At 40.8% G+C, this 18,093-nt stretch overlaps 5 protein-coding genes and 8 non-coding genes across 14 annotated transcripts in view; 6 read left to right on the top strand and 7 right to left on the bottom strand.

Annotated features, from left to right (window-relative positions):
- Positions 1 to 18,093, bottom strand: part of LOC133570591 (uncharacterized) — a 463,307-nt gene that overhangs the window by 61,815 nt on the left and 383,399 nt on the right. The gene's annotated exons all lie outside the window — the stretch shown is intronic.
- Positions 1 to 18,093, top strand: part of LOC140680121 (uncharacterized) — a 1,112,395-nt gene that overhangs the window by 958,342 nt on the left and 135,960 nt on the right. The gene's annotated exons all lie outside the window — the stretch shown is intronic.
- LOC133570551 (uncharacterized) overlaps positions 1 to 18,093 on the top strand; it is a 270,169-nt gene that overhangs the window by 162,822 nt on the left and 89,254 nt on the right. The gene's annotated exons all lie outside the window — the stretch shown is intronic.
- The window catches only part of LOC133570727 (uncharacterized), a 108,436-nt gene that overhangs the window by 72,472 nt on the left and 17,871 nt on the right, over positions 1 to 18,093 (bottom strand). The gene's annotated exons all lie outside the window — the stretch shown is intronic.
- LOC133570595 (uncharacterized) lies at positions 13 to 1,779 on the top strand. The gene has a single exon (XM_061923278.2). The coding sequence runs from the start codon at positions 60 to 62 to the stop codon at positions 1,320 to 1,322; it is 1,263 nt and encodes a 420-aa protein (XP_061779262.2). The 5' UTR covers positions 13 to 59; the 3' UTR covers positions 1,323 to 1,779.
- On the top strand, positions 2,451 to 2,523 carry trnav-cac (transfer RNA valine (anticodon CAC)). The gene has a single exon. It is a non-coding gene; the product is annotated as a tRNA-Val (tRNA).
- On the bottom strand, positions 3,804 to 3,874 carry trnag-gcc (transfer RNA glycine (anticodon GCC)). Its single transcript has one exon. It is a non-coding gene; the product is annotated as a tRNA-Gly (tRNA).
- Positions 4,116 to 4,188, top strand: trnav-cac (transfer RNA valine (anticodon CAC)). Its single transcript has one exon. It is a non-coding gene; the product is annotated as a tRNA-Val (tRNA).
- Positions 5,883 to 5,955, top strand: trnav-cac (transfer RNA valine (anticodon CAC)). The gene has a single exon. It is a non-coding gene; the product is annotated as a tRNA-Val (tRNA).
- Positions 7,236 to 7,306, bottom strand: trnag-gcc (transfer RNA glycine (anticodon GCC)). Its single transcript has one exon. It is a non-coding gene; the product is annotated as a tRNA-Gly (tRNA).
- Positions 10,017 to 10,089, bottom strand: trnav-cac (transfer RNA valine (anticodon CAC)). The gene has a single exon. It is a non-coding gene; the product is annotated as a tRNA-Met (tRNA).
- trnap-agg (transfer RNA proline (anticodon AGG)) lies at positions 13,154 to 13,225 on the bottom strand. The gene has a single exon. It is a non-coding gene; the product is annotated as a tRNA-Pro (tRNA).
- On the bottom strand, positions 15,962 to 16,033 carry trnap-ugg (transfer RNA proline (anticodon UGG)). The gene has a single exon. It is a non-coding gene; the product is annotated as a tRNA-Pro (tRNA).

Here is an 18,093-nt window from a genome sequence, read left to right as displayed (position 1 = left end):
GTCCTGCAGACGTCTGTGAAGAACAACTTCTGCCTGAAAAACAGGAGAGTAGCTTCAGGATGTTGAAGGAGGATCCACCAAAGAGGAAGACCAGGCACCACGGACCCTCTGAAGTCCCCTTTTCCTCTTTGACACAGACCCTGCCCTGTAAAAAGGAAGAGGAAGACTCACTGACCCCCCACATTAAAGAGGAAGAGGAGGAACACAGCGTTAGTCAGGAAGTGACTGGTGTCCCTGTGAAGAGTGAAGATGATGAGGTCAAAGGTGAAAGTGAGGAGAAGAGAGAGGCGGAGCCTCCAAGCAGCAGCTCAACACAACACATGACAACAGAAGCTGATGGAGACCACTGTGGAGGATCACAAGCAGACAAGATCTTAGCTCCACTATCAGATAGTGAGGACACAACGTCACACTCTCCTGACACTGATGATGAAGACTCTAAAGATGATGCAACATGTCACACTGACAACACTCACTTCACATGTTCTCACTGTCACAAAACCTTTAATGACCATTGCAATATGAAAGTACACATGAAAACACACACTGGTGAAAAACCTTTTTCTTGTTCATTCTGTGGTAAAGGTTTTACACAAAAGCGATCTTTGAAAATACACATGAGAATACACACTGGTGAAAAACCCTTTTCCTGTTCAACCTGTGGTAAAGGTTTTACACAAAGTCAACATTTGAAAGGACACATGAGAACACACACTAGTGAAAATCCCTTTTCCTGTTCAACTTGTGGTAAAGGTTTTACACAAAGTCAACATTTGAAAGTACACGCGAGAATACACACTGGTGAAAAACCTTTTTCCTGTTCAACTTGTGGTAAAGGTTTTACACAAAGTCACAGTGTGAAAAGACACATGAGAACACACACTGGTGAAAAACCTTGTATCTGTTCAATCTGTAGTAAAAGTTTTACACAAAGTCAACATTTGAAAGGACACATGAGAGCACACACTAGTGAAAAACCATTTTCCTGTTCAACCTGTGGTAAAGGTTTTACACAGAGTCAAAATTTGAAAATACACATGAGAACACACACTGGTGAAAAACCTTTTTCCTGTTCAACTTGTGGTAAAGAGTTTAGACAAAGTCAGAGTGTGAAAATGCACATGAAAAAACACACTGGTGAAAAACCTTTTTCTTGTTCAATCTGTGGTAAAGGTTTTACTAAAAGGCAATCTTTGAAAAGACACATGAGAACACACCCAGGAGAGAAAGTGTGTAGTTGCAGTGTGTGTGGTGAAAGATTGTCTTCTAAGTACCAGTGTAAGAAACACAAGTGTGCTGGTGAGAACAGCAGCAGCAAATGAAACTGCAGGATTTGAAATAAACTGTCAAGACTTTAATGTTGACTTTCTAACAACATCAGCACATATAACATGTGTGACATCATTGTTGTTTGTGTAACTATCTTTTTAATATGCTTCTACATTTATAGATTAGATAGTTTGAAATATTGAAGTATTCCATATTTGTATTTCTACTTGTTAATGATCCCATAGATTAGCACCTTTATATGATGTACATATGTACTGGTCCACATGTGAAACATCTTCTGGACCACTTCAGGAAGCATATTATTATTTACTTTATACATCATTTGAACACTTGTCTTTTATACCATTTTAAAATGTGTGACTTTATGAATTATTTGTTGGGTCTCTATAATCCATTTTATTAATGATCTTTATTACTCTCTTTTGTAATATGATGATTGTTTTATATGTATGTCCCCAGACCTTTATGCAATATAAAAGTGAGAGAAAAAGGCTGAATTGTTTGTGGAAGGATGTTTCTTTTTTCTTTTTACAAACTTACATTCGTGGATAAAACAAAAATTCCCATTATTGGGTTTTAAACATTTTTAATGTATGTTTTCTTTTTAAACATCCCCAAAACAATATCAATATCAATCAAAGTTTGGAGTGTCAGGCACAAGCCAGTATTGTACATCATCCCACAGACATTTACTTTGCATACTGTAGGAGCCAATTTCCTTATTTGTTCATATTGTTTTTATCTTGTTTTCTCTCATTGATTGCTGGCCTCTGTTCATGCTGAAATGTGTTGACAGGGATGGGACCGTTGCTATGGTGCGGTTGCCATGGTAACGTCATTTAATTGGGTTCAGGTGGGAGCACTCGGGGCGATTGCATGGAGGACACAAACAGTTTTTGGCCGTGCGTGTCGTGACAATGTTCCATTCAAGGTCAGCATACATTAGAATTTTCTAAACTCGGTTAAGAGGAAGAACGTTTGAAATGCGGGCTGCGACAGACAAAACATGCTACAAAGTAGAACACATTCTACAAAACAACATCCACAAAAGGCAAGAAATGCAATGCAGCTAATAACAGCAATAAGACTAGCGAGCACCATGTTTTCCATTGGCCGGAAATCAACTTGTAAGTCTTGATAAAGGTCTGCTACTTGCAGCAGTTTCCATGGTGTAGTGGTTATCACATTCGCCTCACACGCGAAAGGTCCCCTGTTCGAAACAGGGTGGAAACAAGGTCTTTTTACTTTCCTTCTTACCTCTATAAATAAGCAAGGAAATAAATGATAGCAAGGTCCTGTGTTTCATCATAAAGTAGTTTGCAACATAGCTGACCACCTCATGTACAGCCGAGCACACACAACACCAAATTTAGAGGGTTCTCATATAGGCAGACCTCAGGCTTCAACATCATGAATGCTGGGTTCCATGAAAATGTCACGCACAAACCTGTGAAATTTCTCATTCATTCAAGTCACTGTATTCTCAGGGCTTTCAATGGATTGCAACTGTACTGTTTAGATTGACTTATAAGATGTTTAACCTCTCTTTTAGCAGGAATCATAGGTGTAATTCCCAAAGAGTTAGAGAAGACAGCTGCAGTCTGAATGAGTGTTGGCCTTGCTTTCAAATTAAGAACCGGTCAAATAGACAACTGAAACCTAAATCATAGCAGAGGATGGTTTCGATCCATCGACCTCTGGGTTATGGGCCCAGCACGCTTCCGCTGCGCCACTCTGCTGTCTTAATCTCCAGGATGCTTACTCTGGTGAATATCCAGACAAACTACTTGTAACAAAGTGATTTGGAACCCATCTGAAGTAGTGTTTCTTTCTGAGTCCTGGTTCAATCCACATTTAAAATGGCATTTTTTGGAAGAAAACATTGCAGTAAACATCAAACTCTGTGGATCCATTGGGATTTTATTCAAAATGAATAGAATTTGGCTTGCATTCATGTGGTTTGAAAACAAACTGAGAAAGTGTTACAGAAAAAACTTCAAGACACTGACGGGATTTGAGCCCAACATCTCCTATTTAACAAACAGGCACCTTGACTGACAGCTACAGTGCCTGGAACAGCATGGGATTTCAACACGATGTCTATAACCCTACACTGAATTAATGATAGCCAATTTGAGGCAATAGTATTGATTATCAGTAATTTACATTAGTTTAAACAAGCATGGCTTGAAAGTTATGTTGCAAACGTTTTTACTAGAAACTTTTTTGCAAATTTAGAGAAGGACATGGGCTGTACAAGAAAACCCTCAAACCCTCGTGCTCGCGTCAAGATTTCGTCCCTGGGTGGGCTTGAACCACCATCCTCTCAGTTAACAGCCGAACGTGCTGACCGATTGTCATTGTCTTTGGATGGGCGTAACTAGAAGTACACTGATTCAGCCTTCGGTGAGTCCAATATGTCCTTTGGGTGGAATGCCTGCGTCTTGCGGTTTTCACAAACATTGCTTTTGTCCCTTATGAATATTAGTTAAAATGCAATAAAAGCAACAGAATGCATTGGCCGGGAATCGGACCCGGGTCTCCCGCGTGGCAGGCGAGAATTCTACCACTGAACCACCAATGCCTGTGGTGTAAAAGAGGTTTCTGAACTCGGTTAAGAGGAAGAACGTTTGAAATGCGGGCTGCGACGGACAAAACATGCTACAAAGTAGAACACATTCTACGTGCACAAGGGATTTAACAACATCCACAAAAGGTAAGAAATGCAATGCAGCTAATAACAGCAATAAGACTAGCGAGCACCATGTTTTCCATTGGCCGAAAATCAACTTGTAAGTCTTGATAAAGGTCTGCAACCTGCAGCAGTTTCCATGGTGTAGTGGTTATCACATTCGCCTCACACGCGAAAGGTCCCCTGTTCGAAACAGGGTGGAAACAAGGTCTTTTTACTTTCCTTCTTACCTCTATAAATGAGCAAGAAAATACATGATAGCAAGGTCCTGTGTTTCATCATAAAGTAGTTTGCAACATAGCTGACCACCTCATGTACAGCCGAGCACACACAACACCAAATTTAGAGGGTTCTCATATAGGCAGACCTCAGGCTTCAACATCATGAATGCTGGGTTCCATGAAAATGTCACGCACAAACCTGTGAAATTTCTCATTCATTCAAGTCACTGTATTCTCAGGGCTTTCAATGGATTGCAACTGTACTGTTTAGATTGACTTATAAGATGTTTAACCTCTCTTTTAGCAGGAATCATAGGTGTAATTCCCAAAGAGTTAGAGAAGACAGCTGCAGTCTGAATGAGTGTTGGCCTTGCTTTCAAATTAAGAACCAGTCAAATAGTCACCTAAAACCTAAATCATAGCAGAGGATGGTTTCGATCCATCGACCTCTGGGTTATGGGCCCAGCACGCTTCCGCTGCGCCACTCTGCTGTGTTAAATTACAAAGTGATTTGGAACCCATCTGAAGTAGTGTTTCTTTTTGAGTCCTGGTTCAATCCACATTTAAAATGGCATTTTTTTGAAGAAAACATTGCAGTAAGTTGAAAGTTATGTTGCAAACGTGGCACACGTTTTAACTAGAATTTTTTTGCAAATTTAGAGAAGGACATGGGCTCAAAAATGAGGCGATAGGCAACTCTATCCACATTTAAAATGGCATTTTTTTTTAAGAAAACATTGCAGTAAACATCAAACTCTGTGGATCCATTGGGATTTTATTCAAAATGAATAGAATTTGGCTTGCATTCATGTGGTCTGAAAACAAACTGAGAAAGTGTTACAGAAAAAACATCAAGACACTGACGGGATTTGAGCCCAACATCTCCTATTTAACAAACAGGCACCTTGACTGACAGCTACAGCGCCTGGAACAGCATGGGATTTCAACAAGATGTCTATAACCCTACACTGAATTGATGATAGCCAATTTGAGGCGATAGCATTGATTATCAGTAATTTACATTAGTTTAAACAAGCATGGCTTGAAAGTTATGTTGCAAACGTTTTAACTAGAAACTTTTTTGCAAATTTAGAGAAGGACATGGGCTGTACAAGAAAACCCTCAAACCCTTGTGCTCGCGTCAAGATTTCGTCCCTGGGTGGGCTTGAACCACCATCCTCTCAGTTAACAGCCGAACGCGCTGACCGATTGTCATTGTCTTTGGATGGGCGTAACTAGAAGTATACTGATTCAGCCTTTGGTGAGTCCAATATGCCCTTTGGGTGGAATGCCTGCGTCTTGTGGTTGTCACAAACATTGCTTTTGTCCCTTATGAATATTAGTTAATATGTAATAAAAGCAACAAAATGCATTGGCCGGGAATCGGACCCAGGTCTCCGCGTGGCAGGCGAGAATTCTACCACTGAACCACCAATGCCTGTGGAGTAAAAGAGGTTTCCGAACTCGGTTAAGAGGAAGAACGTTTGAAATGCGGGCTGCGACAGACAAAACATGCTACAAAGTAGAACACATTCTACGTGCACAAGGGATTTAACAACATCCACAAAAGGCAAGAAATGCAATGCAGCTAATAACAGCAATAAGACTAGCGAGCACCATGTTTTCCATTGGCCGAAAATCAACTTGTAAGTCTTGATAAAGGTCTGCTACTTGCAGCAGTTTCCATGGTGTAGTGGTTATCACATTCGCCTCACACGCGAAAGGTCCCCTGTTCGAAACAGGGTGGAAACAAAGTCTTTTTACTTTCCTTCTTACCTCTATAAATAAGCAAGGAAATAAATGATAGCAAGGTGCTGTGTTTCATCATAAAGTAGTTTGCAACATAGCTGACCACCTCATGTACAGCCGAGCACACACGACACCAAATTTAGAGGGTTCTCATATAGGCAGACCTCAGGCTTCAACATCATGAATGCTGGGTTCCATGAAAATGTCACGCACAAACCTGTGAAATTTCTCATTCATTCAAGTCACTGTATTCTCAGGGTTTTCAATGGATTGCAACTGTACTGTTTAGATTGACTGATAAGATGTTTAACCTCTCTTTTAGCAGGAATCATAGGTGTAATTCCCAAAGAGTTAGAGAAGACAGCTGCAGTCTGAATGAGTGTTGGCCTTGCTTTCAAATTAAGAACCAGTCAAATAGACAACTGAATCCTAAATCATAGCAGAGGATGGTTTCGATCCATCGACCTCTGGGTTATGGGCCCAGCACGCTTCCGCTGCGCCACTCTGCTGTCTTAAACTCCAGGATGCTGACTCTGGTGAATATCCAGACAAACTACTTGTAACAAAGTGATTTGGAACCCATCTGAAGTAGTGTTTCTTTCTGAGTCCTGGTTCAATCCACATTTAAAATGGCATTTTTTTGAAGAAAACATTGCAGTAAACATCAAACTCTGTGGATCCATGGGGTTTTTATTCAAAATGAATAGAATTTGGCTTGCATTCATGTGGTTTGAAAACAAACTGAGAAAGTGTTACAGAAAAAACTTCAAGACACTGACGGGATTTGAGCCCAACATCTCCTATTTAACAAACAGGCACCTTGACTGACAGCTACAGCGCCTGGAACAGCATGGAATTTCAACACGATGTCTATAACCCTACACTGAATTAATGATAGCCAATTTGAGGCGATAGCATTGATTATCAGTAATTTACATTAGTTTAAACAAGCATGGCTTGAAAGTTATGTTGCAAACGTTTTAACTAGAAACTTTTTTGCAAATTTAGAGAAGGACATGGGCTGTACAAGAAAACCCTCAAACCCTCGTGCTCGCATCAAGATTTCGTCCCTGGGTGGGCTTGAACCACCATCCTCTCAGTTAACAGCCGAACGCGCTGACCGATTGTCATTGTCTTTGGATGGGCGTAACTAGAAGTATACTGATTCAGCCTTTGGTGAGTCCAATATGCCCTTTTGGTGGAATGCCTGCGTCTTGCGGTTGTCACAAACATTGCTTATGTCCCTTATGAATATTAGTTAATATGTAATAAAAGCAACAGATTGCATTGGCCGGGAATCGGACCCGGGTCTCCCGCGTGGCAGGCGAGAATTCTACCACTGAACCACCAATGCCTGTGGAGTAAAAGAGATTACCGTATTTTCCGCACCATAAGCCGCCCTGTGTTATAAGCCGCGCCTTCAATGAACGGCATATTTCAAAACTTTGTCCACCTATAAGCCGCCCCGTGTTATAAGCCGCATCTAACTGCGCTAAAGGAATATCAAAAAAACAGTCAGATAGGTCAGTCAAACTTTAATAATATATTAAAAACCAGCGTGATGTGGGCGCGCATGGAGTCGTATATCAACATGGACGGAGCTGCGTGAAAAAAGCCACCCGGCCTCTTCGCGTAAACTTACCTTAACCACTCGCTCATCTTTTCTTCATCCATCCCTTCGAGTTAGCTTTTATGATGACGCCGGCTGGAAAGGTCTCTTTTGGCAAGGTCTTCCTTTTGAATATCACCATGGGTGGAAGTTTCTGGCCATTAGCATGGCAAGCTAGAACCACAGTGAAGGATGACTTCTCATTCCCTGTGGTGCGAATATTCACCGTACGTGCTCCCGTTGTATCCACAGTGCGGTTCACAGGAATATCAAAAGTCAGTGGAACCTCGTCCATGTTGATAATGTTCTCTGGCCGGATCTTTTTTTCAGCTATCTTGTTTTTACAATATGCACGGAAAGTAGCCAGCTTTTCTTGAAAGTCTTTAGGCAGTTGCTGTGAAATAGTAGTCCGTGTGCGGATGGAGAGATTGCGTCTTTTCATGAACCGGAAACCTGTCGCTTAGTAGGAGCCATTTTGTGGTCTTTACAGATGTAAACACACAAAGGAAATGAAACGTAATATCCGCGCGCTTCTTCTTCTTCTTCTACGCGGGCGGGTGGTTGCTTACAGTAGAAGAAGAAGCGCTTCCTGTTCTATGGGGGCGGGTGCTTACCTTGGCGGTTACTTGCGTAGAAGAAGAAGCACTTCCTCTTCTACGGGGAAAAAAGATGGCGGCTGTTTACCGTAGTTGCGAGACCGAAACTTTATGAAAATGAATCTTAATATTAATCCATATATAAAGTGCACTGGGCTATAAGCCGCACTGTCAGCTTTTGAGTAAATTTGTGGTTTTTAGGTGCGGCTAATAGTGCGGAAAATACGGTAATGAACTCGGTTAAGAGGAAGAACGTTTGAAATGCGGGCTGCGACGGACCAAACATGCTACACTGAATTAATGGTAGCCAATATGAGGCGATAGCATTGATTATCAGTAATTTACATTAGTTACTCCACAGGCATTGGTGGTTCAGTGGTAGAATTTTCGCCTGCCACGCGGGATACCCGGGTCTGATTTCCGGCCAATGCATTTTTTTGCTTTTATTACATTTTAACTAATATTCATAAGGGACAAAAGCAATGTTTGTGACAACCGCAAAACGCAGGCATTCCACCCAAAGGGCATATTAGACTCACCGAAGGCTGAATCAGTATACTTCTAGTTACGCCCATCCAAAGACAATGACAATCGGTCAGCACGTTCGGCTGTTAACTGAGAGGATGGTGGTTCAAGCCCACCCAGGGACAAAATCTTGACGCGAGCACGAGGGTTTGAGGGTTTTCTTGTACAGTCCATGTCCTTCTCTAAATTTACAAAAAAGTTTCTAGTTAAAACGTTTGCAACATAACTTTCAAGCCATGCTTGTTTAAACTAATGTAAATTACTGATAATCAATACTATCGCCTCAAATTGGCAATCATCAATTCATTGTAGGGTTATAGACATCGTGTTGAAATCCCATGCTGTTCCAGGCACTGTAGCTGTCAGTCAAGGTGCCTGTTTGTTAAATAGTAGATGTTGGGCTCAAATCCCGTCAGTGTCTTGACTTTTTTTCTTGTAACACTTTCTCAGTTTGTTTTCAAACCACATGAATGCAAGCCAAATTATATTCGTTTTGAATAAAATCCCAATGGATCCACAGAGTTTGATGTTTACTGCAATGTTTTCTTCAAAAAAATGCCATTTTAAATGTGGATTGAGTTGCCTATCGCCTCATTTTTGAGCCAATGTCCTTCTCTAAATTTGCCAAAAAGTTTCTAGTTAAAACGTGTGCCACGTTTGCAACATAACTTTCAACTTACTGCAATGTTTTCTTCAAAAAAATGCCATTTTAAATGTGGATTGAACCAGGACTCAGAAAGAAACACTACTTCAGATGGATTCCAAATCACTTTGTTACAAGTAGTTTGTCTGGATATTCACCAGAGTAAGCATTTAGTAGTTTAAGACAGCAGAGTGGCCCAGCGGAAGCGTGCTGGGCCCATAACCCAGAGGTCGATGAATCGAAACCATCCTCTGCTATGATTTAGGTTTCAGGTGACTATTTGACTGGTTCTTAATTTGAAAGCAAGGCCAACACTCATTCAGACTGCAGCTGTCTTCTCTAACTCTTTGGGAATTACACCTATGATTCCTGCTAAAAGAGAGGTTAAACATCTTATAAGTCAATCTAAACAGTACAGTTGCAATCCATTGAAAGCCCTGAGAATACAGTGACTTGAATGAATGAGAAATTTCACAGGTTTGTGCGTGACATTTTCATGGAACCCAGCATTCATGATGTTGAAGCCTGAGGTCTGCCTATATGAGAACCCTCTAAATTTGGTGTTGTGTGTGCTCGGCTGTACATGAGGTGGTCAGCTATGTTGCAAACTACTTTATGATGAAACACAGGACCTTGCTATCATTTATTTCCTTGCTTATTTATAGAGGTAAGAAGGAAAGTAAAAAGACTTTGTTTCCACCCTGTTTCGAACAGGGGACCTTTCGCGTATGAGGCGAATGTGATAACCACTACACCATGGAAACTGCTGCAGGTTGCAGACCTATATCAAGATATCAAGACTTACAAGTTGATTTTCGGCCAATGGAAAACATGGTGCTAGCTAGTCTTATTGCTGTTATTAGCTGCATTGCATTTCTTGCCTTTTGTGGATGTTGTTAAATCCCTTGTGCATGTAGAATGTGTTCTACTTTGTAGCATGTTTTGTCTGTCGCAGCCCGCATTTCAAACGTTCTTCCTCTTAACCGAGTTTAGAAAACTCTTTTACAGCACAGGCATTGGTGGTTCAGTGGTAGAATTCTCGCCTGCCACGCGGGAGACTCGGGTGCGATTCCAGGCCAATGCATTCTGTTGCTTTTATTACATTTTAACTAATATTCATTAGGGACAAAAGCAATGTTTGTGACAACCGCAAGACGCAGGCATTCCACCCAAAAGGGATATATTGCACTCACCGAAGACTGAAGCAGTGTACTTCTCGTTACGCTAATCCAAAGACAATGACATCAGGACATCGTAACATGAGATTTTATAATTTTTTGGGGAGTAATGAATCATGTAAACCAGTAAGTCTCTGTGGCGCAATCGGTCAGCGCGTTCGGCTAGTTAAAACGTGTGCCACGTTTGCAACATAACTTTCAGCCATTCTTGTTTAAACTAATGTAAATTATTGATAATCAATGCTATCGCCTCATATTGGCTATCATTAATTCAGTGTAGCATGTTTGGTCCGTCGCAGCCCGCATTTCAAACGTTCTTCCTCTTAACCGAGTTCATAAATCTCTTTTACTCCACAGTCATTGGTGGTTCAGTGGTAGAATTTTCGCCTGCCACGCGGGAGACCCGGGTCCGATTCCCTGCCAATGCATTCTGTTGCTTTTATTACATTTTAACTAATATTCATAAGGGACAAAAGCAATGTTTGTGACAACCGCAAGACGCAGGCATTCCACCCAAAGGGCATATTGGACTCACCGAAGGCTGAATCAGTATACTTCTAGTTACGCCCATCCAAAGACAATAACAATCGGTCAGCGCGTTCGGCTGTTAACTGAGAGGATGGTGGTTCAAGCCCACCCAGAGACGAAATCTTGACGCGAGCACGAGGGTTTGAGGGTTTTCTTGTACAGCCCATGTCCTTCTCTAAATTTGCAAAAAAGTTTCTATTTAAAACGTTTGCAACATAACTTTCAAGCCATGCTTGTTTAAACTAATGTAAATTACTGATAATCAATGCTATCGCCTCAAATTGGCTATCATTAATTCAGTGTAGGGTTATAGACATCTTGTTGAAATCCCATGCTGTTCAAGGCGCTGTAGCTGTCAGTCAAGGTGCCTGTTTGTTAAATAGGAGATGTTGGGCTCAAATCCCGTCAGTGTCTTGAAGTTTTTTCTGTAACACTTTCTCAGTTTGTTTTCAAACCACAAAATGAATGCAAGCCAAACCCCCCCCCCCCCCCCTCCCCCTCCAGACCCCAGATTGTAAATAATGTAAATAATTCAATGTGATTCTCTTGTGTGATGACTGTATTATGACGTTAGTATATATATGAACCCCGACTTAAACAAGTTGAAAAACTTATTGGGGTGTTACCATTTAGTGGTCAATTATACGGAATATGTACTTCACTGTGCAACCTACTAATAAAAGTCTCAATCAATCAATCCCTTGAGTGTGTGCAGTTTGGAAAATTGAGCTAAGAGTTTTAAATCACTGTTAAGGGGTTGTCCAGGAATTGAACCCGGGACCTCTCGCACCCTAAGCGAGAATCATACCACTAGACCGACAAGCCCCCAAAAATATAATTTTAGATAAAAATCTCATGAATAGTGAGATTTTAACAGGGAAATCAGAATCCCATGCAGCCCTTACTCTTCCGGGCTACATTATACACCCCTGCTACCACCAAACCCCGCCCCCACCCCAACCCTGCTCCCCCACACATCAACCCCCCCCCTCCGTGCGTCGGTTGAGGTGGGCGGGGTTTAGTAGCGGGGGTGTATAATGTAGCCGGGAAGAGTTAGGGCTGCATGGGATTCTGGGTATTTGTTCTGTTGTGTTTATGTTGTGTTAAGGTGCAGATGTTCTACCGAAATGTGTTTGTCATTCTTGTTTGGTGTGGGTTCACAGTGTGACGCATTATTTGTAAGAGTGTTAAAGTTTTTTATACCTCCACCGTCAGTGTAACCTGTGTAGTTGTTGACCAAGTATGCCTTGCTGTCACTTACGTGAGCAAGTAAAAGCCCCGTACAACGTGTGGTTGGGCCGGCACGCTGGTTGTAGTGGGCACTAAATGCTGTACCATCACGGCACGTTCGAGAGAACAGTTGCCCTGAAATTTGTAGTCTGCCAAGTATGACGCTGTCAAGCGCCATTCATATAAAACTTGCGGGCCGCACTAACATTCAAATTTCATATTGAGGTGATGGCTGCGTGTCTGAGACCCTTGGTTTATACATAGCACAAAGCAACAAAAAAAACTTTGAATGCAGTGTTATTTCATTCTAAATTTCAAAAGATTTTTGTGGCTCCCATTGTTTTCTTTAATTTGTGAAACTGGTCAAAATGGCTCTTTGAGTGATAAAGGTTGCCGACCCCTGGACTAGACCAACAAGCCCTGAAAAATCAAGTTTCATCAAAAATGTTCATGAATTGCGAGATTTTAACAGGGACATCATTCTGAAACTGGGTTGGTATATTGCACTTTTACCACTAATTTAAAGGTATGGCTATTTTCATGCAAAAAAGAACTAAAGGTTACAAGCTCTGGACCTTTTGCACCCTAAGCGAGAATCATACGACTCGACCAACATAAACCGCAAAAACATGTTTCAACAAAAAGTCTTACAAATTGTGAGATTTTAACAGGGAAATCATTCTGAAACTGTGTTAGTATATTGCACTTTTACCACTAATTTAAAGGTATGGCTATTTTCCTGCAAAAAAGAACTAAGGGTTACAAGCACTGTCCTAAAACAATTAAAGGTTGTAAATTGAGCTACCACTGTATTCGATTTTATACATTTTCATTGATCCCTTCATTGTGTGCAGTTTGGAAAATTGAGCTAAGACTTTTAAATCACTGTTAAGGGCTTGTCCAGGAATTGAACCCGGGACCTCTCGCACCCTAAGCGAGAATCATACCACTAGACCAACAAGCCCTACGGCAACAGTTACCAAATTCTCAAAAAAGTTTATATTTTATCTGGGGAAACAACCTGTAACTGCACTTTTATTAACACAAATTTTGATTCACTACAATTTTCATGCATAAATGAACAAGAGCTTTTTCAGTAATTGAACCCCAGACCTCAGGCGAGAATCAAACAACTAGACCAACAAGTTCTGACTTGTCATTTTGCAAGAATCTCAATAAATGTGACATGTTGATAGGGAACAATCTAAAACTAGGTTAGTATATTGCACTTTTACCACTAATTTAAAGGTATGGCTATTTTCCTGCAAAAAAGAACTAAGGGTTACAAGCTCTGTCCTAAAACAATTAGAGCTTGTAAATTGAGCTACCACTGTATTTGATTTTATACATTTTCGTTGATCCCTTGAGTGTGTGCAGTTTGGAAAATTAAGTTAAGAGTTTTAAATCTCTGTGAAGGGCTTGTCCAGGAATTATACACAGGACCTCTCGCACCCTAAGCGAGAATCATACCAATAGACCATCAAGCCCTATGGCAATTGTTACCAAATTCTCAAAAAAGTTTATATTTTATCTAGGGCGATAACCTGTAACTGCAATTTTATTAACAAAAATTTTGATTCACTACAATTTTCATGCATAAATGAACAAGAGCTTTTTCAGTAATTGAACCCCAGACCTCAGGCGAGAATCATACGACTAGACCAACAAGCTCTGACTTGTGATTTTGCAAAAATCTCAATAAATGTGACATGTTGATAGGGAACACAATCTAAAGCTATAGGTTAGTATAATACACTTTTACCACTAATTTAAAGGTTTGGATATTTTCCTGCAAAAAAGAACTAAGGGTTACAAGCTCTGTCCTAAAACAATTAGAACTAGAAAATTGAGGTATCACTGCATTTTTTTGAATTATTTTCATTGATCCCTTGAGTGTTTGCAGTTTGGAAAATTGAGCTGAGGGTTCAAAAGCACTGTTAAGGGCTTGTCCGGGAATTGAACCAGGGACCTCTCGCACCCTAAGCGAGAATCATACGACTAGACCAGGGGTCGGCAACCCGCAACTCCGGAGCCGCATGCGGCTCTTTGATCACTCTGATGCGGCTCAGCAGCTTACTTGCTGAACCCCCCGATTTTCCTGGGAGATTTCCGGATTTCGGTACCTCTCGCAGAAAACTCCCGGGATTAATATTCTCCAATTTTCACCCTAACAATAATAATAAGGGCGTGCCATGATGGTACAGCATTTAGCGCCCTCTACAATCTGTACAAACAGCGTGTGCCAGCCCAGCCCTTTGTTGTATGCATCTTCTACTTGCACACGCAAGTGACAGCAAGGCATACTTAGTCAACAGCCACACAGGTTACACTGACGGTGGCGGTATAAAAAACTTTAACACTCTTACTAATAATGCGCCACACTGTGAACCCACACCAAACAAGAATGATAAACACATTTCGGGAGAACATCTGCACCGTAAAACAACATAAACACAACAGAACAAATACCCAGAATCCCATGCAGCCCTAACTCTTCCGGGCTACATTATACACCCCTGCTACCACCAAACCCCGCCCCCACCCCAACCCTGCTCCCCCACACATCAGTTGCCCTGAAATTCGTAGTCTGACGGAAAAATCGGGAGGGTTGAAAAGTATGACGCTGTCAAGCGCCATTCATATAAAACTGGCGGGCCGCGCTAACAAACATTCAATTTTCATATTAAGGTGATGGCTGCGTGTCTGAGACCCTTGGTTTATACATAGCACAAAGCAAAAAACAACAACTTTGTATGCAGTGTTATTTCATTCTAAATTTCAAAAGGTTTTTGTGGCTCCCATTGTTTTCTTTAATTTGTGAAACTGGTCAAAATGGCTCTTTGAGTGGTAAAGGTTGCCGACCCCTGGACTAGACCAACAAGCCCCGAAAAAACAAGTTTCATCAAAAATGTTCATGAATTGTGAGATTTTAACAGGGAAATCATTCTGAAACTGGGTTAGTATATTGCACTTTTACCACTAATTTAAAGGTATGGCTATTTCCATGCAAAAAAGAACTAAAGGTTACAAGCTCTGGACCTTTTGCACCCTAAGCGAGAATCATACGACTCGACCAACATAAACCGCAAAAACATGTTTCAACAAAAAGTCTTACAAATTGTGAGATTTTAACAGGGAAATCATTCTGAAACTGGGTTAGTATATTGCACGTTTACCACTAATTTAAAGGTATGGCTATTTTCCTGCAAAAAAGAACTAAGTGTTACAAGCTCTGTCCTAAAACAATTAGAGCTCGTAAATTGAGCTACCACTGTATTTGATTTTATACATTTTCATTGATCCCTTCATTGTGTGCAGTTTGGAAAATTGAGCTAAGAGTTTTAAAACACTGTTAAGGGATTGTCCAGGAATTGAACCCTGGACCTCTCGCACCCAAAGCGAGAATCATACCACTAGACCAACAAGCCCCGAAAAATATAATTTTAGATACAAATCTCATGAATTGTGAGATTTTAACAGGAAATCATTCTGAAACTGGGTTAGTATATTGCACTTATACCACTAATTTAAAGTTATGGCTATTTTCCTGCAAAAAAGAACTAAGGGTTACAAGCTCTGTCCTAAAACAATTAGAGCTTGTAAATTGAGCTACCATTGTATTTGATTTTATACAATTTCATTGATCCCTTCATTGTGTGCAGTTTGGAAAATTAAGCTAAGAGTTTTAAATCACTGCTAAGGGCTTGTCCGGGAATTGAACCCGGGACCTCTCGCACCCAAAGCGAGAATCATACCACTAGACCAACAAGCCCCGAAAAATATAATTTTACATACAAATCTCATGAATTGTGAGATTTTAACAGGGAAATCATTCTGAAACTGGGTTAGTATATTGCACTTTTACCACTAATTTAAATGTATGGCAATTTTCATGCAAAAAAGAACTAAGGGTTACAAGCTCTGTCCTAAAACAAATAGAGCTTGTAAATTGAGCTACCACTGTATTTGATTTTATAATTTTCATTGTTCCTTGAGTGTGTGCAGTTTGGAAAATTCAGCGAAGCGTTTTAAATCACTGTTTAGGGCTTCACCGTGAATTGAACCCGGGACCTCTCGCACCCTAAGCGAGAATCATACCACTAGACCAACAAGCCCCAAAAAAAATCAACTTTCATCAAAAATGTTCATGAATTGTGAGATTTTAACAGGGAAATCATTCTGAAACTGTGTTAGTATATTGCACTTTTACCACTAATTTAAAAGTATGGCTATTTTCCTGCAAAAAAGAACTAAGGGTTACAAGCTCTGTCCTAAAACAAATAGAGCTCGTAAATTGAGCTACCACTGTATTTGATTTTATACATTTTCATTGATCCCTTCATTGTGTGCAGTTTGGAAAATTAAGCTAAGAGTTTTAAATCACTGTTAAGGGCTTGTCCAGGAATTGAACCTGGGACCTTACGCACCCTAAACAAGAATCATACCACTAGACCAACAAGCCCCAAAAATTATCATTTTAGATAAAAATCTCATGAATTGTGAGATTTTAACAAGGAAATCATTCTGAAATTGTGTTATTATATTGCACTTTTACCACTAATTTAAAGGGGAACATTATCACCAGACCTATGTAAGCGTCAATATATACCTTGATGTTGCAGAAAAAAGACCATATAATTTTTTGACCGATTTCCGAACTCTAAATGGGTGAATTTTGGCGAATTAAACGCCTTTCTAATATTCGCTCTCGGAGCGATGACGTCACAACGTGACGTCACATCGGGAAGCAATCCGCCATTTTCTCACTTTCGTCGGTGTGTTGTCGGAGGGTGTAACAACACGAACAGGGACGGATTCAAGTTGCACCAGTGGCCCAAAGATGTGAAAGTGGCAAGAAATTGGACGAAATTTGTTCAAAATACGAGGCTGTGGGGAAAGCCGACGAAATGGTCAGTCGTTTGTTCCGCACACTTTACCGACGAAAGCTATGCTACGACAGAGATGGCAAGAATGTGTGGATATCCTGCGACACTCAAAGCAGATGCATTTCCAACCATAAAGTCAAAGAAATCTGCCGCCAGACCCCCATTGAATCTGCTGGAGTGTGTGAGCAATTCAGGGACAAAGGACCTCGGTAGCACGGCAAGCAATGGCGGCAGTTTGTTCCCGCAGACGAGCGAGCTAAACCCCCTGGATGTCTTGGCTCACACCGTCCCTTATGCCACCGAAGATGATCAAGAGAAGAATATCGACCCTAGCTTCCCTGGCCTGCTGACATCAACTCCAAAACTGGACAGATCAGCTTTCAGGAAAAGAGAGCGGATGAGGGTATGTCTACAGAATATATTAATTGATGAAAACTTTATTCATTACTCGCGGTTTTACGTAAATTATTATACATAAACTGTGTTTGCCAATAATTTAGCTTAACAATATTTATTTTTTTCAATCATTCGAGTACATTCGGGTAGTCTTGTGTAATGCAGTATTTTGTGTCTATTTAGGTATGGTTCACCTGAGTGCTGAAATCGTGGAAAAATATATGTTCTTAGCACGCCTGAAATGGGCTGTCTGCACTCTCAAAGTGCATGTTGTTGCCAAATGTATTTCATATGCTGTAAACCTAGTTCATAGTTGTTAGTTTCCTTTAATGCCAAACAAACACATACCAATCGTTGGTTAGAAGGCGATCGCCGAATTCGTCCTCGCTTTCTCCCGTGTCGCTGGCTGTCGTGTCGTTTTCGTCGGTTTCGCTTGCATACGGTTCAAACCGATATGGCTCAATAGCTTCAGTTTCTTCTTCAATTTGGTTTTCGCTACCTGCCTCCACACTACAACCATCCGTTTCAATACATGCGTAATCTGTTGAAT

The sequence above is a fragment of the Nerophis lumbriciformis genome, linkage group LG28, assembly GCF_033978685.3.
Source record: "Nerophis lumbriciformis linkage group LG28, RoL_Nlum_v2.1, whole genome shotgun sequence".
Classification (NCBI taxonomy): Eukaryota; Metazoa; Chordata; class Actinopteri; order Syngnathiformes; family Syngnathidae; genus Nerophis; species Nerophis lumbriciformis.
The sequence above is the reverse complement of the archived record's forward strand: the minus strand, read 5'-3'. Positions and strand labels throughout refer to the sequence as shown.